This window comes from Carcharodon carcharias, chromosome 16 (genome assembly GCF_017639515.1).
Source record: "Carcharodon carcharias isolate sCarCar2 chromosome 16, sCarCar2.pri, whole genome shotgun sequence".
In the NCBI taxonomy this organism is placed as follows: Eukaryota; Metazoa; Chordata; class Chondrichthyes; order Lamniformes; family Lamnidae; genus Carcharodon; species Carcharodon carcharias.
In genome coordinates this window covers 120,799,141-120,823,352 of record NC_054482.1, presented here as the reverse complement: position 1 = coordinate 120,823,352, position 24,212 = coordinate 120,799,141, and the positions used below count along the sequence as shown (strand labels likewise).

The 24,212-nt window shown below is 48.5% G+C and overlaps 1 protein-coding gene across 2 annotated transcripts in view; it reads left to right on the top strand.

Annotated features, from left to right (window-relative positions):
- The window catches only part of LOC121289454 (guanine nucleotide exchange factor VAV3), a 232,193-nt gene that overhangs the window by 196,530 nt on the left and 11,451 nt on the right, over window positions 1-24,212 (top strand). Inside the window, exons 21-25 of one of the 2 annotated variants that reach the window (XM_041208960.1) lie at window positions 5,673-5,738; window positions 6,135-6,169; window positions 8,391-8,507; window positions 13,226-13,313; window positions 16,708-16,837. In XM_041208960.1, the coding sequence (XP_041064894.1) occupies window positions 5,673-5,738; window positions 6,135-6,169; window positions 8,391-8,507; window positions 13,226-13,313; window positions 16,708-16,837 (436 nt within the window). Of the gene's footprint in view, window positions 1-5,672; window positions 5,739-6,134; window positions 6,170-8,390; window positions 8,508-13,225; window positions 13,314-16,707; window positions 16,884-24,212 lie in introns of both variants that reach the window. The other variant, XM_041208959.1, reaches the window with a different exon arrangement.

Below are 24,212 nucleotides of genomic sequence, written 5' to 3'. Positions count from 1 at the left end.
TCGGACATTTGAATGTTGTGTGTGAGTGGATTGTGTGGGGTGCATGTTATGTGAGTGGGTTGTGTGGGGTGGTGGATGTTGTGTGAGTAGGTTGTGTGGGGTAGAAGATATTGTGTGATTGGGTTATGTGGGGTGGTGGATGTTGTGTGAGTGGGTTGCGTGGGGTGGTAGATTGTGTGTGAGTGGGTTGTGTGGGGTGGTGGATGGTGTGTGAATGGGTGTGTGGGGTGATGGATGTTGTGTGATTGGGTTATGTGGGGTGGTAGATTGTGTGTGAGTGGGTTGTGTGGGGTGGTGAATGTTGTGTGAGTAGGTTGTGTGGGATGGTAGATTGTGAGTGGGTTGTGTGGGATGGTAGATTGTGAGTGGGTTGTGTGGGGTTGTGGATGTTGAGTATGTGGTTTGTGTGGGATGGTAGATTGTGTGTGAGTGGGTTGTGTGGGGTGGTAGATTGTGTGTGAGTGGGTTATGTGGGGTGGTAGATTGTGTGTGAGTGGGTTATGTGGGGTGGTAGATTGTGTGTGAGTGGGTTGTGTGGAGTGGTGAATGTTGTGTGAGTGGGTTGTGTGGGATGGTAGATTGTGAGTGGGTTGTGTGGGATGGTAGATTGTGAGTGGGTTGTGTGGGATGGTAGATTGTGAGTGGGTTGTGTGGGGTTGTGGATGTTGTGTGTGTGGTTTGTGTGGGGTGGTAGATTGTGTGTGAGTGGGTTGTGTGGGGTGGTAGATTGTGTGGGAGTGGGTTGTGTGGGGTGGTAGATTGTGTAGGAGTGGGTTGTGTGGGGTGGTAGATGTTGTGTGAGTGGGTTGTGTGGGGTGGTAGATGTTGTGTGAATGGGTTGTGTGGGGTGGTAGATTGTGTGTGAGTGGGTTGTGTGGGGTGGTGAATGTTGTGTTAGTGGGTTGTGTGGGATGGTAGATTGTGAGTGGGTTGTGTGGGGTTGTGGATGTTGTGTGTGTGGTTTGCGTGGGGTGGTAGATTGTGTGTGAGTGGGTTGTGTGGGGTGGTGGATTGTGTGTGTGGGTTGTGTGGGGAGGTGGATTATGTGTGAGTGGGTTGTGTGGGGTGGTGGATTATGTGTGAGTGGGTTGTGTGGGGTGGTGGATTGTGTGGGTGTGGGTTGTATGGGGTGGTAGATTGTGTGTAAGTGGGTTGTGTGGGGAAGTGGATTATGTGTGAGTGAGTTGTCTGGGGTGGTGGATGTTGTGTGAGTGGGTTGTGTGGGGTGGTGGATGTTGTGTGAGTGGGTTGTGTCGGGTGGTAGATTTTGAGTGGGTTGTGTGGGGTTGTGGATGTTGTGTGAGTGGGTTGTGTGGGGTGGTGGATGTTGTGTGAGTGGGTTGTGTGGGGTGGTAGATTGTGAGTGGGTTGTGTGGGGTTGTGGATGTTGTGTTAGTGGGTTGTGTGGGGTGGTAGATCGTGTGTGAGTGGGTTGTGTGGACTGGTCGATGTTGTGTGAGTGGGTTGTGTGGGGTGGTAGATTGTGTGTGAGTGGGTTGTCTGGGGTTGTGGATGTTGTGTGAGTGGGTTGTGTGGGGTGGTAGATTGTGAGTGCGTTGTGTGGGGTTGTGGATGTTGTGTGAGTGGGTTGTGTGGGGTGGTAGATTGTGTGTGAGTGGTTTGTGTGGGATGGTAGATTGTGTGTGAGTGGGTTGTGTGGACTGGTCGATGTTGTGTGAGTGGGTTGTGTGGGGTGGTAGCTTGTTTGTGAGTGGGTTGTCTGGGGTGGTGGATGTTGTGTGAGTGGGTTGTGTGGGATAGTGGATGTTGTGTGAGTGTGTTATGTGGGGTGGTAGATTGTGTGTAAGTGGGTTGTGTGGGGTTGTAGATGTTGTGTGAGTGGGTTGTGTGGGGTGGTAGATTGTGTGTGATTGGGTTGTGTGGGGTTGTGGATGTTGTGTGAGTGGGTTGTGTGGGGTGGTAGATTGTGTGTGAGTGCGTTGTGTGGGGTGGTAGATGTTGTGTGAGTGGGTTATGTGGTGTGGTGTATGTTGTGTGAGTTGGTTGTGTGGGTTGGTAGATTGTGTGTGAGTGGGTTGTGTGGGGTGGTAGATAGTGAGTGGGTTGTGTGGGGTGGTGGATGTTGTGTGAGTGGGTTGTGTGGGGTGGTGGATGGTGTGTGAGTGGGTTGTGTGGGGTGGTGGATGTTGTGTGAGTGGGTTGCGTGGGGTGGTAGATTGTGTGTGAGTGGGTTGTGTGGGGTGGTGGATGGTGTGTGAATGGGTGTGTGGGGTGGTGGATGTTGTGTGGTTGGGTTATGTGGGGTGGTAGATTGTGTGTGAGTGGGTTGTGTGGGGTGGTGAATGTTGTGTGAGTGGGTTGTGTGGGATGGTAGATTGTGAGTGGGTTGTGTGGGATGGTAGATTGTGAGTGGGTTGTGTGGGGTTGTGGATGTTGAGTATGTGGTTTGTGTGGGATGGTAGATTGTATGTGAGTGGGTTGTGTGGGGTGGTAGATTGTGTGTGAGTGGGTTATGTGGGATGGTAGATTGTGAGTGGGTTGTGTGGGGTTGTGGATGTTGTGTGTGTGGTTTGTGTGGGGTGGTAGATTGTGTGTGAGTGGGTTGTGTGGGGTGGTAGATTGTGTGGGAGTGGGTTGTGTGGGGTGGTAGATTGTGTAGGAGTGGGTTGTGTGGGGTGGTAGATGTTGTGTGAGTGGGTTGTGTGGGGTGGTAGATGTTGTGTGAGTGGGTTGTAGGGGGTGGTAGATTGTGTGTGAGTGGGTTGTGTGGGGTGGTGAATGTTGTGTTAGTGGGTTGTGTGGGATGGTAGATTGTGAGTGGGTTGTGTGGGGTTGTGGATGTTGTGTGTGTGGTTTGCGTGGGGTGGTAGATTGTGTGTGAGTGGGTTGTGTGGGGTGGTGGATTGTGTGTGTGGGTTGTGTGGGGAGGTGGATTATGTGTGAGTGGGTTGTGTGGGGTGGTGGATTATGTGTGAGTGGGTTGTGTGGGGTGGTGGATTGTGTGGGTGTGGGTTGTGTGGGGTGGTAGATTGTGTGTAAGTGGGTTGAGTGGGGAAGTGGATTATGTGTGAGTGAGTTGTCTGGGGTGGTGGATGTTGTGTGAGTGGGTTGTGTGGGGTGGTGGATGTTGTGTGAGTGGGTTGTGTCGGGTGGTAGATTTTGAGTGGGTTGTGTGGGGTTGTGGATGTTGTGTGAGTGGGTTGTGTGGGGTGGTAGATTGTGAGTGCGTTGTGTGGGGTTGTGGATGTTGTGTGAGTGGGTTGTGTGGGGTGGTAGATTGTGTGTGTGAGTGGTTTGTGTGGGATGGTAGATTGTGTGTGAGTGGGTTGTGTGGACTGGTCGATGTTGTGTGAGTGGGTTGTGTGGGGTGGTAGCTTGTTTGTGAGTGGGTTCTCTGGGGTGGTGGATGTTGTGTGAGTGGGTTGTGTGGGATAGTGGATGTTGTGTGAGTATGTTATGTGGGGTGGTAGATTGTGTGTGATTGGGTTGTGTGGGGTTGTAGATGTTGTGTGAGTGGGTTGTGTGGGGTGGTAGATTGTGTGTGAGTGCGTTGTGTGGGGTGGTAGATGTTGTGTGAGTGGGTTATGTGGTGTGGTGTATGTTGTGTGAGTTGGTTGTGTGGGTTGGTAGATTGTGTGTGAGTGGGTTGTGTGGGGTGGTAGATAGTGAGTGGGTTGTGTGGGATTGTGGATGTTGTGTGAGTGGGTTATGTGGGGTGGTAGACTGTGTATGAGTGGGTTGTGTGGGGTGGTAGATTGTGTGTAAGTGGGTTGCGTGGGGTGGTGGACGTTGTGTGAGTGGGTTGTGTGAGGTGGTGGATGTGTGAGTGGGTTGTGTGGGGTGGTAGATTGTGTGTAAGTGGGTTGCGTGGGGTGGTGGACGTTGTGTGAGTGGGTTGTGTGAGGTGGTGGATGTGTGAGTGGGTTGTGTGGGGTGGTAGATTGTGTGTGAGTGGGTTGTGTGGGGTGCTGGACGTTGTGTGAGTGGGTTGTGTAAGGTGGTGGATGTGTGAGTGGGTTGTGTGGGGTGGTGGATATTGTGTGAGTGGGTTGTGTGGGGTTGTTGACTGCGTGGGAGCTGGTTGTGTGAGGTGGTAGACTTTGTGGGAGTGGGTAGTGTGAGGTGGTAGATTGTGTGGGAGTGGGTTGTGTGGGGTGGTAGACTTTGTGGGAGTGGGTTGTGTGGGGTGGTAGACTTTGTGGGAGTGGGTTGTGTGGGGTGGTAGATTGTGTGGGAGTGGGTTGTGTGAGTTGTTAGCTTGTGTGTGAGTGGGTTGTCTGGGGTGGTGGATGTTGTGTGAGTGGGTTGTGTGGGGTGGTGGATGTTGTGTGATTGGGTTGTGTGGGGTTGTGGATGTTGTGTGAGTGGGTTGTGTGGGGTGGTGTATGTTGTGTGAGTTGGTTGTGTGGGTTGGTAGATTGTGTGTGAATGGGTTGTGTGGGGTGGTAGATTGTGAGTGGGTTGTGTGGGATTGTGGATGTTGTGTGAGTGGGTTGTGTGGGGTGGTAGATTGTGTATGAGTGGGTTGTGTGGGGTGGTAGATTGTGTGTAAGTGGGTTGCGTGGGGTGGTGGACGTTGTGTGAGTGGGTTGTGTGAGGTGGTGGATGTGTGAGTGGGTTGTGTGGGGTGGTAGATTGTGTGTAAGTGGGTTGCGTGGGGTGGTGGACGTTGTGTGAGTGGGTTGTGTGAGGTGGTGGATGTGTGAGTGGGTTGTGTGGGGTGGTAGATTGTGTGTGAGTGGGTTGTGTGGGGTGCTGGACGTTGTGTGAGTGGGTTGTGTAGGGTGGTGGATGTGTGAGTGGGTTGTGTGGGGTGGTGGATATTGTGTGAGTGGGTTGTGTGGGGTTGTTGACTGCGTGGGAGTTGGTTGTGTGAGGTGGTAGACTTTGTGGGAGTGGGTTGTGTGAGGTGGTAGATTGTGTGGGAGTGGGTTGTGTGGGGTGGTAGACTTTGTGGGAGTGGGTTGTGTGGGGTGGTAGACTTTGTGGGAGTGGGTTGTGTGGGGTGGTAGATTGTGTGTGAGTCGTTTGTGTGGGGTGGTAGATTGTGTGTTAGTCGTATGTGTGGGGTGGTAGATTGTGTGTTAGTGGGTTGTGTGGGGTGGTGGATTTTGTGTGAGTGGGTTGTGTGGGGTGGTGGATTTTGTGTGAGTGGGTTGTGTGGGGTGTTGGTAGATTGTGTGTGAGTGTGTTGTGTGGGGTGGTGGTAGATTGTGTGTGAGTGTGTTGTGTGGGGTGGTGGTAGATTGTGTGTGAGTGGGTTGTGTGAGGTGGTGGTAGATTGTGTGTGAGTGGGTTGTGTGGGGTGGTAGATTGTGGGTGAGTGGGTTGTGTGGGGTGGTAGATTGTGTGTGAGTGGGTTGTTTGGGGTGGTGGTAGATTGCGTGTGAGTGGGTTGTGCGGGGTGGTAGATTGTGTATGAGTGGGTTGTTTGGGGTGGTGGTAGATTGCGTGTGAGTGGGTTGTTTGGGGTGGTGGTAGATTGTGTGTGAGTGGGTTGTGTGGGGTGTTGGTAGATTGTGTGTGAGTGTGTTGTGTGGGGTGGTGGTAGATTGTGTGTGAGTGGGTTGTGTGAGGTGGTGGTAGATTGTGTGTGAGTTGGTTGTGTGGGTTGGTGGATTGTGTGTGAGTGGGTTGTGTGGGTTGGCGGATTGTGTGTGAGCGGGTTTCTGGCTCTCTGTATGAGTTAAAAATCTCTGTCCTTGTTTCAGGGCAAAAATCTGACTACGAGGCAAATTGGATTCTTTCCAAGTCACTCGGTGAAACCCTTACCCTGTGTAAGTAAAACTCATTTCACCCTTCACCATTATCCTTTTCACAGGTCAGTGTCTGAGAGGTTTAATCAGTTATGAAGATGGAAAATGTGACTGGGTGCAGGGGAAACCGGATTTATTTTACTGTTTTATTATTTGGGTAGGTCGGCATTGCCAGCAAGTCTTGATAATTGCTCAATGGACACTGGCCCTGGGATTGACACTGGCACTGGGATTGACACTGGCCCTGGCATTAACACTGGCACTGACACTGGCCCTGGCATTAATACTGGCTCTGGCATTGACACTGGCAATACTCTACCTAGCTGATGGCCACCCTCCCATCACCCATCTTAATGTCACGTTAACTGATTTGGAGGTTTGCCGTTCACTGCTTCATGTTTCTTGTTCTGCCCACAGGTTCCAAAACCTATGGATTATTCTGGATTTTCATGGTATGTATTTGTGATCCAAGAAACAGGAAGTAAATAACTGTACAAACAGACAGAAACAGACCCTGATGTCCTCATGTTGTTCATCTCTTGCAGTGTGAATATGGTAACAGATTGGATGTGAGGATTAAATGGAGATAAGATTTGCTTTGTGCAGTTTATACGGGAAAAACTGTGTTATCAACTGAAAAGGTGGCAAATATATATTGTAGGAATCAATAGGATTAAAGTTTTAAAAGTTATCCAGAGACTAGATAATGTCGGCCATGAGCAGCTGTCTCACTGTGTCCAGAACAGTCGATCCAGAGAACACAGCCTGAGCTTGACAGGGAAATTTAAAACTAATCTTGGGAAACAATATTTCAGTGAGTGGGTGATTAATCTATCAAACAGGCTCCCGAGGGAGAGGGTTGAAGCTGTTGGTGTTGATTCATTCAAATGGAGATGAGAGAGATTTCTCCCAGAAAATAACATTTTGTGCTCCAGTATCTGACTAATTGAAGACCTGACGTGTGGTGAGTGGAGCGAGTTTGGGAGGAACAGGTGACTTTGGACCTATGGTTCCCAAAGGTCCCCCCCACCTCACTGGGGGTTTTCCTCACCTCATGTCTGGGGGTGTTGTAGACTCACCGACAGAGATCGATCACTGTGATTGGTTAATAACTGCATTCTCATTGGACCATGTGACTACCAGGATAGTAGATGGTGAACAGGGTGGGCCCCGGGTCTGTTATTATCCAGTGATTCCTCTGTTCTTGAAATTATTACCAACCTCTAGTAATAGCCAGCCGGAGGCCTAAAAAAATTAAAGGAAGAAAAATGGCCAAAGGTAAGAGCAAATATAGAAGCCAACTGCGATATTCGAAGTGTAAGGGTTAATCAAGAGCAAGAGCCTGAAATTACCTGTATAACACTGAGGGAGTGCTGCACTGTCAGGGGGTCAGTTCTGAGGGAGTGCTACACTGTCAGAGGATCAGTACTCATAGAGCACTGCATTGTCAGAGGGTTAGTACTGAGGGAGAGCTGCACTGTCAGAGGGTCAGTGCTGAGAGAACGCTGCACTGTCAGAGGGTCAGTGCTGAGGGATTACAGCACTGTCCGAGGTTCAGTATTTAGGGAGTGCTGTACTGTTGGATACTCAATACTGTGGGAGCGTTACATTGTCGGAGGCTCAGTCCTGAGGGATTGCTGCACTGCCAGAGGTTTGGTACTGAGAGAGTGGTGCACTGTCAGAGGTTTAGTACTGAGGGAGTGCTGCACTGTTAGAGGTTCAGTACTGAGGGAGTGCGGCACTGTCAGAGGATTAGTAATGAGGAAGCGCTACATTTTCAGAGGGTCAGTATTGAAGATTAATTACTGTTGGATACTCAATACTGTGGGAGCGTTACATTGTTGGGGGCTCATTTCTTGTGGGAGTGTTGCACTGTCCTAGGGTCTGTATTGAGACGGTGCTGAACTTCCAGAGGGTCAGTGCTGAGGGAGTGCTGCACTGTCAGAGGGTCAGTAATGAGGGAGTGCTGCACTGTCAGAGGGTCAGTATTGAGGGAGTGCTGTACTATCAGAGGGTCATTTTTGAGGAGTGCTACACTATCAGAGGGTCAGTAATGAGGGAGTCCCGCACTGTCAGAGGGTCAATAATGAGGGAGTGTTGCACTGTCAGAGGGTCAGTAATGAGGGAGTGCTGCACTGTCAGAGGGTCAGTAATGAGGGAGTGCTGCACTGTCAGAGGGTCAGTACTGTGGGAGTGCTGCACTGTCAGAGGGTCAGTACTGTGGGAGTGCTGCACTGTCAGAGGGTCAGTACTGAGGGAGTGTTGCACTGTCAGAGGGTCAGTACTGAGGGAGTGCTGCTCTGCTGAAAGAGGCATCTTTCGGGTGTGACATGAAACTAATGCCCTCTCTGCCCTCTGGCTGTGAAACATCCCACAGCGCTCAGAGCAGAGGCGTTCTCCCTGATGACCTCTCCAATATTTATCCCTCAATGTTAGTAATTACAGACTACCTGTACTTGGTTATGATTGCTGGGATCTTGCTGTGCACAATTATTCGATTGATTTCCTGCATTACAACAGTGACTCAACTTCAAAAGCACTTCATTGGCTGCACTGCATTTTGTGACACCCTGAAGCTGTGGTGGGTGCTATCGCAATGAGAATGTTTGTTCGCTGACCAAATCCCAGCTGCCAAATCCCTAAATCACTGAAGCAGTTTACCTCCTTGGTCAGGTACGCAGGAGCAATGGACCGACTGCAGGCCGAGAAAGAGCTTATCAACCGTGAAAACAGCACCTTCCTCATCCGGCAGAGAGTGAAGGAGTTGGGAGAATATGCCATCAGCATCAAGTGAGTTGTTGCTGACTCTGTATTATCTTTCTGACAGGACAGGGTAACTGTCTTATTGTTTTCATGTCTTCCCTCTCGAGATTAAATTAGCAGCAGGGCCATTGGAAGGTGAGGGGGTAATCTGTGGCTGGGGGAGAGAAATGGTCAAAGTTTTAAATAACCATTTTACCTTGATTCTTACTGAAACTGATAAAATAAAGATTTCACTGGAGCCTGTGGTTAAGAATATTACTACAGTTGGGATAGAAAGGGAGGAAATAATTGACAGCCTAGCAGAGCTAGAAGAGGATGAGAGGCGAGATCCAAATGGTACACACACCACGTGTACTCCAGGCAGGAGTTAGCAGAGGCACATTTTATATCAAAGTTTCATGAAAGAGTAGAATGTTTTTCTTTCAGTGATCCATTCTCAGTAAACACTTTGAGACCGCAGTGGGTTAAACAGGATTGTATTCTGCTGCTGACACCCTTTGGCATCTTCTCTTTGCTGCGGTCGTTTGCCTTCTGATCATCTTCAAATGATGTTACTCATGCAGAGAACTGACAGAAAGCTGCTCAGACTTGCTCACCTGAGATCCAAGTCAAAGATATGCCAAGTCCCCATCAGAGAGTGGCTGTACGCTGACATTGCTGCACTAACATTTCATATTGAGGATCACCTTCAGCAGCAAATGGACAGATTCCCTCACCCCTGTAAAAGGTTTGATTTCAGCATCAGGAAGTCAAATGTCATGATCCAGGGTGTTTCTATCCCGCCATTGACCAGCATTGATAATGTGACACTGGAGGTTGTGGATCGCTACACATATCTCAGCTCCACAATCACCAGCAATCTGTCACTTGATGCTGAGATCAACATGTGCATCGCAAAAGTTGCAGCTGTTCTGTCCAAGCTGAGGGAGAAAGTGTGGAACAACAGCAACCTGAGTAGGAACACCAAACTGTGAGTCCAGCGAGCCTGTGTCCTGAGCACAGCCCCCTACAATGGTGAGAGCTGGACAACATGTGCTGGACAGGAGAAAAAGCTGAACACTTTCCACCTTTGCTGTCTCAGACATATCGTCAGCATCCCTTGAGAGGACAAGGTCTTTGACTCAGAGAGCCAGGGACATGGTCACTCTGTATACAGGGATAGAGCAGGAAAACAGGGATGAAGTGGAAGATCAGCCATGATCTAGTCGAATGGCGGAGTAGACTGGAGGGGCCGAATGGCCTGCTCCTATTTGCTATGCTCCCTCTTTTCCAGCAGCATTCACTTATTGTTAAGCTACTGACGTCTGTCCTGGCTCAGCCACATTCATCAGGATAACAGACGTCCACTCAAAGGCCTTTCTGGGTGGTGAACTGACCACTGGGTCACGTCCATACCCTCGCTACAAGGACACCTGCACGCGGGATATGAAGATGTCCGACATTGACTCTGACACTGGGAGGCAGTCGCTGATGACCATGACCTCTGGGGGCTGAGTGTTTAGAAGGACGTTGGAAGAGTTGAGGAGAAATCAAAAGCTCATCTGGCCGAGAAGAGGGACCCAGAGAAAACAGAGGCCAGTGAATCGTGCACCTACTCAGCCCCACTGTCCCCCTCCGCAGCAAATGTGGCAGAGACTCCTCCCCATCCCCACCCCCACCCCCCATGGCAGGGTCTTCCCCCCACCCCCACCCCCATGGCAGAGACTCCTCCCCATCCCCACCCCCATGGCAGAGACTCCCCCCCACACCCACCCCCACCCCCATGGCAGAAACTCCCCCCACCCCCACCCCCATGGCAGAAACTCCCCCCACCCCCACCCCCATGGCAGAGACTCCCCCCCACACCCACCCCCACCCCCATGGCAGGGTCTTCCCCCCATCCCCACCCCCATGGCAGAGACTCCTCCCCACACCCACCCCCCATGGCAGGGTCTTCCCCCCACCCCCACCCCCACCCCCATGGCAGGGTCTTCCCCCCACCCCCACCCCCATGGCAGCGTCTTCCCCCCACCCCCACCCCCACCCCCATGGCAGAGACTCCCCCCCACACCCACCCCCACCCCCATGGCAGAGACTCCCCCCCACACCCACCCCCACCCCCATGGCAGCGTCTTCCCCCCACCCCCACCCCCACCCCCCATGACAGGGTCTCCCCCCCCACCCCCACCCCCATGACAGGGTCTCCCCCCCCACCCCCCACCCCCATGGCAGGGTCTCCCCCCCACCCCCACCCCCACCCCCATGACAGGGTCTCCCCCCCACCCCCACCCCCATGGCAGGGTCTCCCCCCCACCCCCACCCCCATGACAGGGTCTCCCCCCCACCCCCACCCCCATGGCAGGGTCTCCCCCCCACCCCCACCCCCATGACAGGGTCTCCCCCCCACCCCCACCCCCATGACAGGGTCTCCCCCCCACCCCCACCCCCATGACAGGGTGGGCCTCCTGAGTCACACCAGGCGATGCTTAACACAGAGTTCACCACCACCACGCCACAAACCACTCACTTCCAAGACAAAAGGATGTCACTACCAGCTGAGAAGAGTGGGTAGTGCCAAAGGACTGGTGGGCAACTAATGTTCTTCCCTTGTACAAAAAAAAGAGAACAAAACCTGAGAACAGTAGACCAGACAGTTTAACATAAGTGATAGGAACAATACTGGAGTCTATACTAAAAGAAGCGACAGAAGAACCCGAACATCTAAAACAAAAAAATTAAGAGTTAATGGATGGAGTAGACTAGGTAATGTCATATAGTTGGATTTTCAAAGGCCTTTGACAAGATACAACATTGTAGGCTCATGACAAAGATTACAGCCTATGGAAAACTAGCTGAATGGATAGAAAATTGACCAATAGAAAGTGGAGATTAGAGGTAAAGGATAACCATCCAGATTGGAGAAGGTTAAAAGACATATTCCACAAGGGTCAGTGCTGAAATCAAATTTATATATAATTTACATCCATAATTTGGATTTAGAAATAAGTAACACAATATCAAAATGTCCCAATGATGCCAAACTGTAGAAGAGTAGCTAATCCAGGGTAAATTGCTGCATAACACAAGAGACAATAGGACATTTACAGCCTGGGCTGTTAAATAGCAAAAGCACTTTAACGGTGAGATGATGCATCTTGTTAGGGAAAATATCATCACCGACAACATTGAAAATAAGAAACTAAAAGGGTTTGAAGAGCAAAGGGATCTAAGGATACAGGTGAACTAATCATTCTGCACGTGATATCAGGAAACAGCTGAAGGCTCTGGATACTGCAAAGGCTATGGGCCCTGAAGTACTGAAGACTTGTGCTCCAGAACTTGCCATGCCTCTAGCCAAGCTGTTCCTGTACAGCTACAACACTGGCTTCTACCCAGCTATGTGGAAAATTTCCCAGGTATGTCCTGTAAACAAAAAGCAGGACAAATACAACCTGGCCAATGACCACCCCTTCAGTCTAACCTTCATCATCAGTAAAGTAGTGGAAGGGGTCATCAACAAGGCTATCAAGCAGCACTTGCTTAGCAATAACCTGCTCACTGACGCTCAGTTTGGGTTCTGCCAGGGCCACTCAGCTCCTGACATCATTACAGCCTTGGTTCAAACATGGACAAAAGAGCTGAACTCCCGAGGTGAGGTGAGAGTGACTGCCCTTGACATCAAGGCAGCATTTGACCGAGTGTGGCATCAAGGAGCCCTGGCAAAACTGGAGTCAGTGAGAATCAGGGGGAAAACTCTCCGCTGGTTGGAGTCATACCTAGTACAAAGGAAGATGGTTGTGGTTGTTGGAGGTCAGTCATCCTGGAACTCCCTCCCTAACAGCACTGTGGGTGTACCTACACCACATGGACTGCAGCGGCTCAAGAAGACAGCTCACCACCACCTTCTCAAGGGCAACTAGGGATGGGCAATAAATGCTGGCCCAGCCAGTGACACCCACATCCCGTGACTGAATAAAAAATAAATAAAAGCAGAATTGTAGATTAGCAAAGAATTAATGATGTGAATAAAACATTAGGATTTATTTGTCAGGGCCTAGAATTCAAATGTAGTGAAGTTACATTGAACTTACCTAGGACTCAAGCCACACTGTACTTCGAGGTCTGTGCGCAGTTCAAGTCTCCACACTATAAAAAGAAATAGATGCATTGGAGGACATGCAAAAAAAAGAATTTTAAACGTGATACCAAAGATCACAGCTATCGAGAGAGATTAAAGTGGTTGGGGTTTTTATTTGAGAAAAGAGAAGACTTAAAGGGCACCTGATAGAGACCTTTAAAATTGTGAATGGGTTAGATAGTGTATATGTAGGGAGAATGTTTCCACTCATAGGAGAATCTAAAACTAAGGGTCATAGATACTAGATAGTTACTAATAAATCCATTCGGAAAATAAGGAGACATTTCTTTATTCACAAAGTGGTTACTAAGTAGGACTTGCTACTGCAGGAAGTGATTGAAGTAAGATAGACAAGTACAGGAGAGAGGAAGGAATAGAAAGATAAACTGAAAGGCTAAAATGAGATAGTTGGAATAGGAGGGGACTTGAGTGGAATGTGAACAGCAGAACAGGCCAGTTGGGCTGAATGGCCTGTCTCTGTGCTGTAGACTCAATATCTGGACAACAATGTGAGGCGGTGGAAGGGTTTGCAGTGTGATTAAAAAGCCTGACAGTGTAATGAGATTATTGTTTTCATATCATCACATGACCCTGTCTGTTTCATATCCATTTCTCAATCTCTGTGCAGGTACAACAATGAGGTGAAACACATCAAAATTATTTCCAGAGATTCGTCCTTTCACATTACAGAAAACAAAAGATTCCATGGTTTAACCGTGAGTAATCTTCACATTGAAATACTTGGCTTCAAAAATAATTCCTTATGTGTATTTATTCTCAGAACGTGGGTTTTACTGGCTGGGCCAACATTTATTGCCCATCCCTAGTTGCCCTTGAGAAGGTGGTGGTGAGCTGCCTTCTTGAACCGCTGCAGTCGATGTGGTGTAGGTACACCCACAGTGCTGTTAGGGAGGGAGCTCCAGGATTTTGACCCAGCGACCGGGCAGGAACGGCCAATATATTTTCCAGTCAAGAACGGCAAGTCAACTCTGATTGGTTGAGACATTGTCATGGGGAGTGTCCCAGGGAACAGTTGTCTTCCATGTTTTTGTTTAATTGAGAAAAGCACAATGCCTGGACATAGTCTTTCTGCTTGCAGAGGACGGGTCCCTATTGCGTCGAACAAATATAAGTGAGGTACATTGTGAACCTGACTGATAACCTTAACCTGGTTGTTAGTGTGGGAAATGGCGATAGATAGGAAAATATTGATGTACAAAGGGACCTGAGTGTCCTTGTACACCAATCACTGAAAGGAAGCATGCAGATGCAGCAAGCAGCTAAGAAGGCAAATGGTATGTTGGCCTTCATTGCGAGAGGACTTGAGTACAGGAGCAAGGATGTCTTACTGCAGCTGTATAGGGTGTTGGTGAGACCACACCTGGAGTATTGTGTGCAGTTTTGGTTTCTTTACCTAAGAAAGGATATACTTGCCATAGAGGGAGTGCAGCATTTGTTCACCAGACTGATTCCTGGCATTACAGGTTTGTCATATGAGGATAGATTGGGTTGACTAGGCCTGGATTCACTGGAGATCAGAAGAATGAGAAGGGATCTCATTGAAACATATAAAATCCCGACCATGCTGGACAGACTGGATGCAGGGATGATACTTCCTCTGTCCTGGGGTCTAGAACAAGGGGTCACAGTCTCAGTATGCGGGGTAGAGCACTTAGCACTGAGATGAGGAGAAACATCTTCACTCAGAGGGTGGTGAACCTGTGGAATTCTCTATCACAGAGGCTGTGGAGGCCAAGCCACTGAATATATTGAGGAAGGAATTAGACAGGTTTCTAGACTCTAAAGGCCACAAGGGGTATGGGGGGGAGACAGTGGGAGTCTAGTGTTGAGATAAAGGATCAGCCAAGATCATTTTGGATGGTGGAGCAAGTTCAAAGGGCTGGATGGCCTACTCCTGTTCCTAGTTTCTATACTTATATGATTGACAATAGAAACAAAGGGAACATGAAGAAAAGTTTTTTCATGCAATAGCTGCTTATGGTCTGAAATGCGCTGCCTGAAAAGGTGGAACAGGCAGGTCCAATCAAGGTTTCCAGAAGATAATTGGATAAAATACTGAAGGAAACAAAGAAATGCAGGATAACTGGAATTGGGCAGGGAAGTGGAACTAACTGGATTATTCTTGTGCAGTGCTGGCATAGGTTCAAAGGGCTGAATGGCCTCCTGTGTTGTAACCATTCTATGTGTAATACTTGACACACTCACGTTGTGAGCCTGACAGATAAGCATAAATTGTTTGTCAGTGTAATTCTTAGCAAACTTGGGAGTGTTCAGTAAGTGCTGTCCAATCGTGGAATCACATCTGATGTTGGACCCTATATTCTGAGTTTAGCAGCCACAGGCAGATTGAGTACAGTTAGTACTCTGCGTATTGCAAACAACCAATGGGATGTGCTGTTTGAATGATCCACTGGTCATTGGGACATGCAGTCTACATACCTGGCATCACACTGCCATTGAAATTCACGTACATTACTCCTTTTTGTGGTAGGTAGAGCATCCTTTTGAGTTGAAGGCAGTATCCCCTTAGTAGAAAACACCATCCGTGTTGTCACTGCGTGAAACACTTAGCTTCACCTGTTGCCTAAATTTTTGAGATACCTTAACCTTCCACTAATTTGAGGTAGACTGGGTCTGAAATGGTGGCCTTAGGCCTGTTCATGAGTTTGCGCGATATACAGTGAATGGGTAAGATATCAGCCGTGTAGCATATATATCCCAACGACAGTTGGATCATATTAAGCTGCACTTCCCTTTGAGTACTAACCACACTCAACCAGTCCATACTTGCAAACCTCAGAACATAGTGTGCAACATTAGATGTGATTCCACGATTAGACAGCACTTACTGAACACTCCCAAGTTTGCTAAGAATTACACTGACAAACAATTTATGGTTATCTGTCAGGCTCACAACGTGACTCATTTATGCTTGTTTGAAGATATAGGGACCTGTTGTCTGCAAGCAGAAAGAATATCTCCAGGCATTGTAGGCATTGTGTCTAACTCGATTCAACAAATACTTGGGGGACAGTTGCATTCCTGATGCATTCCCCATGGTAACGACTTGACCAATCAGAGTCAACTTGCCTTGTTTGAATTTGATTAAAAGCTTGGGGGTATCACAGAATCTTTAAAGTGCAGAAGGAGGCCATTCAGCCCATCGTGTCTTCATTGGCTCTCTGATAGCATTCCACCTAGTCCCACTCCCCTGCCTTATCCCCGTAACCTTACACATTCTCTCTTTTCAGGAAACAATCCAATTCCATTTTGACTGCCTCGATCGAACCTGCTTCTACCACCCTTTCAGGAAATTCATTCCAGACTTCAACCTTCCTCTGGATGAAAAAATTTTCCTCACATCATATTTACCCCTTTTGCCAATTATTTTGAATCTGTGCCCTCTAGTTCTTGATGCTCTCTTGAGTGGGAACAGTTTCTCACTATTTCCCCTGTCCATACCCCTCAGGATTTTGAATACCTCAATCAAGTCTCCTCTCAGCCTCCTTTTCTCCAAGGAAAACAGTCCCAACCTCTCCAATCTATCCTCATAGCTACAGTTCTTTAACCTGGGAATTATTCTTATAAATGGTTCCCTGGTGCATTCTCCAAGACAACACCTTGACTAATCAGAGTTGACTTGCTGCCCAATCAGCACCCTTTGCTCATGCAGTATAAATTGTTGTTCGCTTTGAAACTTGGTATTCTTGCACCTGTCCTGATGAGTCCAAGACCAAAAGCTTCAACAGCATGGCCAGAATTCTACGGCCCTATCGCAGTGGAGACAGGGCTATAAAATGGAGCGAGGCATTCTAAACTCCATTGGCTTCGGCAGGACTGTAATATCCCGCTGGCGTAAAATTCTGCCCCATGTCTCTTTTTTCAACAAAGCTGATACAGTGATTAAAACAAGAAAGTGAATTTGAACAACAAGGTGGTCCCAACACAGGGGGCAGTGCCACTACCTGGACAGCGCTGGCACACTCACCTTGGGATGAATGGTTTCATTCTGGTGCTGTATTGTTCCACATTTTTATAAGATATCTTGTGATTCCGCAGATTATTAACCTACATGTTCTTTATTAACAGGAACTTGTAGAATATTATAAATATCATTCACTGAAAGAGGGTTTTCGCTCCTTGGACACAACTCTCCAGTACCCCTACAAAGAGCCCGAGGATGTCCCAGGTCACAGAGCTCACCGAGGTCGGGGTCACTGTGAGTACTCATACACTGCTCCATTTGTCTACACTGCTTGGCAACAGTGAGTAAAACCATTCAAATGTTAGAATCTTTCAAACTGGATAATGTCGGCCATGAGCAGCTGTCTCACTGTGTCCAGAACAGTCGATCCAGAGAACACAGCCTGAGCTTGACGGGGAAATTTAAAACTAATCTTGGGAAACAATATTTCAGTGAGTGGGTGATTAATCTATCAAACAGGCTCCCGAGGGAGAGGGTTGAAGCTGTTGGTGTTGATTAATTCAAATGGAAATGAGAGAGATTTCTCCCAGAAAATAACATTTTGGGCTCCAGTATCTGACTAATTGGAGACCTGACGTGTGGTGAGTGGAGGGAGTTTGGGAGGAACAGGTGACTCTGGACCTATGGTTCCCAAAGCTCCCCCCACACTGGGGGTTTTCCTCACCTCATGTCTGGGGGTGTTGTAGACTCACCGACAGAGATCGATCACTGTGATTGGTTAATAACTCCATTCTCATTGGACCATGTGACTACCAGGATAGTAGATGGTGAACAAGGAGGGCCCTGGGATTGTTCTAGTCTCACAACTCATCTGTTCTGATCTTCACAAAAAGCACAGTCACCAATGGTGGAACAATTACAATCAGGAATGTTCAAGAGACCAGAATTGGAGGATATCTCAAGGGTTGTAGGGCCGGAGGTGGTTGCAGAGATGAAGGTGGGGTTGAGGCCATGGAGGGATTTGCATAATGAGGAGAATTTTAAATTCAAGACAATGTGTACACAGGACAATGGTAAGGGAGAACCACAGAAACCAGTGTAGAGACGAACATTTAAAATCAGCTGTAATGCATAAAACACCATGAGTAGAGGGTGTAGTGTAACTGGATCGATCCCGTTCTGTCAGAAGTGAGCGTGTTTTCACTTGAGACTTTTATCCTGTGTGTTTATAATTAATTTCTTCTCTCTTTCATTCCTGTCTCAGCTGCTTCTGTATTCTGTGGTTTTTCATTTGTAACTCCTGCCGGTTTCAGCTTTCTTCCTCCTTCCTCTACTCCATTCTGGTCAGGTACAGCTTGCTCACTCCATTTTCTCCTTTGTTAATCTCTTGCCTTGTCAGGCTTGCCAGTGTTGTTTGTCAGGGAATGATTAACCAGGCTCCAGAATGGGAAATGTATGGTCCAAATTCAGCCCAATAGGCAATGACATTCTCGCTCTCCCTGCCAGGTGGTGAGCTCAGTCTCTCCGCAGTTAAACATACGCTCGCTCCATACAACACATTCCAGATTGTGCATTGTACAGTCCGTGTTACACAGACCACGGTACATAGACCATATTGCACTGACCCTGTTACACTGACCCTGTTACACTGACCCTGTTACACTGACCCTGTTACACTGACCCTGTTACTATGACCCTGTTACACAGACCGCGTTACACAGGCCGCGTTACACAGGCTGCGTTACACAGACTGCATTACATAGACCATATTGCACTGACCCTGTTACACTGACCATGTAACACAGACCCTGTTACTCTGACTGCATTACACAGGCCGCGTTACACAGACCCTGTTACTCTGACCAAATTACATAGGCCGCGTTACACAGTCTGTGTTACACAGACCATATTGCACTGACCGTGCTACACTGACCGTGTTACACTGATCCTGTTACACTGACTCTGTAACACAGACCCTGTTACTCTGACCACATTACACAGGCCACGTTACATAGACCATATTGCACTGACCCTGTTACACTGACCCTGTTACACTGACCCTGTTACACTGACCGTGTTACACTGACCCTGTTACTCTGACCGTGTTACACTGATCCTGTTACACTGACCCTGTTACACTGACCCTGTTACACTGACCCTGTTACACTGACCGTGTTACACTGACCCTGTTACACTGACCCTGTTACACTGACCGTGTTACACTGACCGTGTTACACTGACCGTGTTACACTGACCGTGTTACACTGACTGTGTTACACTGACCCTGTTACACTGACCCTGTTACACTGACTGTGTTACACTGACCCTGTTACACTGACCCTGTTACACTGACCCTGTTACACTGACTGTGTTACACTGACCCCGTTACACTGACCCTGTTACACTGACGCTGTTACACTGACCCTGTTACACTGACCCTGTTACACTGACTGTGTTACACTGACCCTGTTACACTGACTGTGTTACACTGACCCTGTTACACTGACCCTGTTACACTGACCGTGTTACACTGACCGTGTTACACTGACCGTGTTACACTGACCCTGTTACACTGACCCTGTTACACTGACTGTGTTACACTGACCCTGTTACACTGACCCTGTTACACTGACTGTGTTACACTGACCCTGTTACACTGACCCTGTTACACTGACCCTGTTACACTGACCCTGTTACACTGACTGTGTTACACTGACCCTGTTACACTGACCCTGTTACACTGACCCTGTTACACTGACTGTGTTACACTGACCCTGTTACACTGACCCTGTTACACTGACCCTGTTACACTGACTGTGTTACACTGACCCTGTTACACTGACCCTGTTACACTGACCCTGTTACACTGACAGTGTTACACTGACCCTGTTACACTGACCCTGTTACACTGACCGTGTTACACTGACCGTGTTACACTGACCGTGTTACACTGACTGTGTTACACTGACCCTGTTACACTGACCGTGTTACACTGACCCTGTTACACTGACTGTGTTACACTGACCCTGTTACACTGACCCTGTTACACTGACCGTGTTCCACTGACCCTGTTACACTGACCCTGTTACACTGACCCTGTTACACTGACGGTGTTACACTGACCCTGTTACACTGACCCTGTTACACTGACCCTGTTACACTGACCGTGTTACACTGACTCTGTTACACTGACCCTGTTACACTGACCCTGTTACACTGACCATGTTACACTGACCGTGTTACGCTGACCCTGTTACACTGACCGTGTTACACTGACCGTGTTACACTGACCGTGTTACACTGACCCTGTTACACTGACCCTGTTACACTGACCCTGTTACACTGACTGTGTTACACTGACCCTGTTACACTGACCCTGTTACACTGACTGTGTTACACTGACCCTGTTACACTGACCCTGTTACACTGACTGTGTTACACTGACCCTGTTACACTGACCCTGTTACACTGACCCTGTTACACTGACTGTGTTACATTGACTGTGTTACACTGACCCTGTTACACTGACCCTGTTACACTGACCCTGTTACACTGACCCTGTTACACTGACTGTGTTACACTGACTGTGTTACACTGACCCTGTTACACTGACCCTGTTACACTGACCGTGTTACACTGACCCTGTTACACTGACCGTGTTACACTGACCCTGTTACACTGACCCTGTTACACTGACTGTGTTACACTGACTGTGTTACACTGACTGTGTTACACTGACCCTGTTACACTGACCCTGTTACACTGCCTGTGTTACACTGACCCTGTTACACTGACCCTGTTACACTGACCCTGTTACACTGACCCTGTTACACTGACCGTGTTACACTGACCGTGTTACACTGACCCTGTTACACTGACCCTGTTACACTGACTGTTTTACACTGACCCTGTTACACTGACTGTGTTACATTGACCCTGTTGCACTGACCCTGTTGCACTGACCCTGTTACACTGACTGTGTTACACTGACCCTGTTACACTGACCCTGTTACACTGACCCTGTTACACTGACCCTGTTACACTGACTGTGTTACACTGACCCTGTTACACTGACCCTGTTACACTGACCCTGTTACACTGACTGTGTTACACTGACTGTGTTACACTGACCCTGTTACACTGACCCTGTTACACTGACCCTGTTACACTGACCGTGTTACACTGACCCTGTTACACTGACCCTGTTACACTGACCCTGTTACACTGACCCTGTTACACTGACTGTGTTACACTGACTGTGTTACACTGACTGTGTTACACTGACTGTGTTACACTGACCGTGTTACACTGACCGTGTTACACTGACCCTGTTACACTGACCCTGTTACACTGACTGTGTTACACTGACCCTGTTACACTGACCCTGTTACACTGACCCTGTTACACTGACCGTGTTACACTGACCGTGTTACACTGACCGTGTTACACTGACCGTGTTACACTGACCGTGTTACACTGACTGTGTTACACTGACCCTGTTACACTGACCCTGTTACACTGACTGTGTTACACTGACCCTGTTACACTGACCCTGTTACACTGACCCTGTTACACTGACTGTGTTACACTGACCCCGTTACACTGACCCTGTTACACTGACGCTGTTACACTGACCCTGTTACACTGACCCTGTTACACTGACTGTGTTACACTGACCCTGTTACACTGACTGTGTTACACTGACCCTGTTACACTGACCCTGTTACACTGACCGTGTTACACTGACCGTGTTACACTGACCGTGTTACACTGACCCTGTTACACTGACCCTGTTACACTGACTGTGTTACACTGACCCTGTTACACTGACCCTGTTACACTGACTGTGTTACACTGACCCTGTTACACTGACCCTGTTACACTGACCCTGTTACACTGACCCTGTTACACTGACTGTGTTACACTGACCCTGTTACACTGACCCTGTTACACTGACCCTGTTACACTGACTGTGTTACACTGACCCTGTTACACTGACCCTGTTACACTGACCCTGTTACACTGACTGTGTTACACTGACCCTGTTACACTGACCCTGTTACACTGACCCTGTTACACTGACCCTGTTACACTGACAGTGTTACACTGACCCTGTTACACTGACCCTGTTACACTGACCGTGTTACACTGACCGTGTTACACTGACCGTGTTACACTGACTGTGTTACACTGACCCTGTTACACTGACCGTGTTACACTGACCCTGTTACACTGACTGTGTTACACTGACCCTGTTACACTGACCCTGTTACACTGACCGTGTTCCACTGACCCTGTTACACTGACCCTGTTACACTGACCCTGTTACACTGACGGTGTTACACTGACCCTGTTACACTGACCCTGTTACACTGACCCTGTTACACTGACCGTGTTACACTGACTCTGTTACACTGACCCTGTTACACTGACCCTGTTACACTGACCATGTTACACTGACCGTGTTACGCTGACCCTGTTACACTGACCGTGTTACACTGACCGTGTTACACTGACCGTGTTACACTGACCCTGTTACACTGACCCTGTTACACTGACCCTGTTACACTGACTGTGTTACACTGACCCTGTTACACTGACCCTGTTACACTGACTGTGTTACACTGACCCTGTTACACTGACCCTGTTACACTGACCCTGTTACACTGACTGTGTTACATTGACTGTGTTACACTGACCCTGTTACACTGACCCTGTTACACTGACCCTGTTACACTGACCCTGTTACACTGACTGTGTTACACTGACTGTGTTACACTGACCCTGTTACACTGACCCTGTTACACTGACCGTGTTACACTGACCGTGTTACACTGACCCTGTTACACTGACCGTGTTACACTGACCCTGTTACACTGACCCTGTTACACTGACTGTGTTACACTGACTGTGTTACACTGACCCTGTTACACTGACCCTGTTACACTGACCCTGTTACACTGACTTTGTTACACTGACCCTGTTACACTGACCCTGTTACACTGACCCTGTTACACTGACCCTGTTACACTGACCCTGTTACACTGACCGTGTTACACTGACCCTGTTACACTGACCCTGTTACACTGACTGTTTTACACTGACCCTGTTACACTGACTGTGTTACATTGACCCTGTTGCACTGACCCTGTTGCACTGACCCTGTTGCACTGACCCTGTTACACTGACTGTGTTACACTGACCCTGTTACACTGACCCTGTTACACTGACCCTGTTACACTGACCCTGTTACACTGACCCTGTTACACTGACCCTGTTACACTGACCCTGTTACACTGACTGTGTTACACTGACTGTGTTACACTGACCCTGTTACACTGACCCTGTTACACTGACCCTGTTACACTGACCGTGTTACACTGACCCTGTTACACTGACCCTGTTACACTGACCCTGTTACACTGACCCTGTTACACTGACTGTGTTACACTGACTGTGTTACACTGACTGTGTTACACTGACTGTGTTACACTGACCGTGTTACACTGACCGTGTTACACTGACCCTGTTACACTGACCCTGTTACACTGACTGTGTTACACTGACCCTGTTACACTGACCCTGTTACACTGACCCTGTTACACTGACCGTGTTACACTGACTCTGTTACATTGACCCTGTTACACTGACGCTGTTACACTGACTGTGTTACACTGACCCTGTTACACTGACCCTGTTACACTGACCCTGTTACACTGACCCTGTTACACTGACCGTGTTACACTGACTGTGTTACACTGACTGTGTTACACTGACCCTGTTACACTGACCCTGTTACACTGACCCTGTTACACTGACCCTGTTACACTGACTGTGTTACACTGACCCTCTTACACTGACCCTGTTACACTCACCCTGTTACACTGACTGTGTTACACTGACTGTGTTACACTGACCCTGTTACACTGACCCTGTTACACTGACCCTGTTACACTGCCTGTGTTACACTGACCCTGTTACACTGACCCTGTTACACTGACCGTGTTACACTGACCTTGTTACACTGACCCTGTTACACTGACCCTGTTACACTGACCCTGTTACACTGACCGTGTTACACTGACTGTGTTACACTGACCCTGTTACACTGACTGTGTTACACTGACTGTGTTACACTGACCCTGTTACACTGACCCTGTTACACTGACCCTGTTACACTGACCCTGTTACACTGACTGTGTTACACTGACCCTGTTACACTGACTGTGTTACACTGACTGTGTTACACTGACCCTGTTACACTGACCCTGTTACACTGACCCTGTTACACTGTCCGTGTTACACTGACCCTGTTACACTGACTGTGTTACACTGACTGTGTTACACTGACTGTGTTACACTGACCCTGTTACACTGACCCTGTTACACTGACCCTGTTACACTGACCGTGTTACACTGACCGTGTTACACTGACCCTGTTACACTGACTGTGTTACACTGACTGTGTTACACTGACCCTGTTACACTGACCCTGTTACACTGACCCTGTTACACTGACCCTGTTACACTGACTGTGTTACACTGACTGTGTTACACTGACCCTGTTACACTGACCCTGTTACACTGACCCTGTTACACTGACCCTGTTACACTGACCGTGTTACACTGACCGTGTTACACTGACCCTGTTACACTGACCCTGTTACAC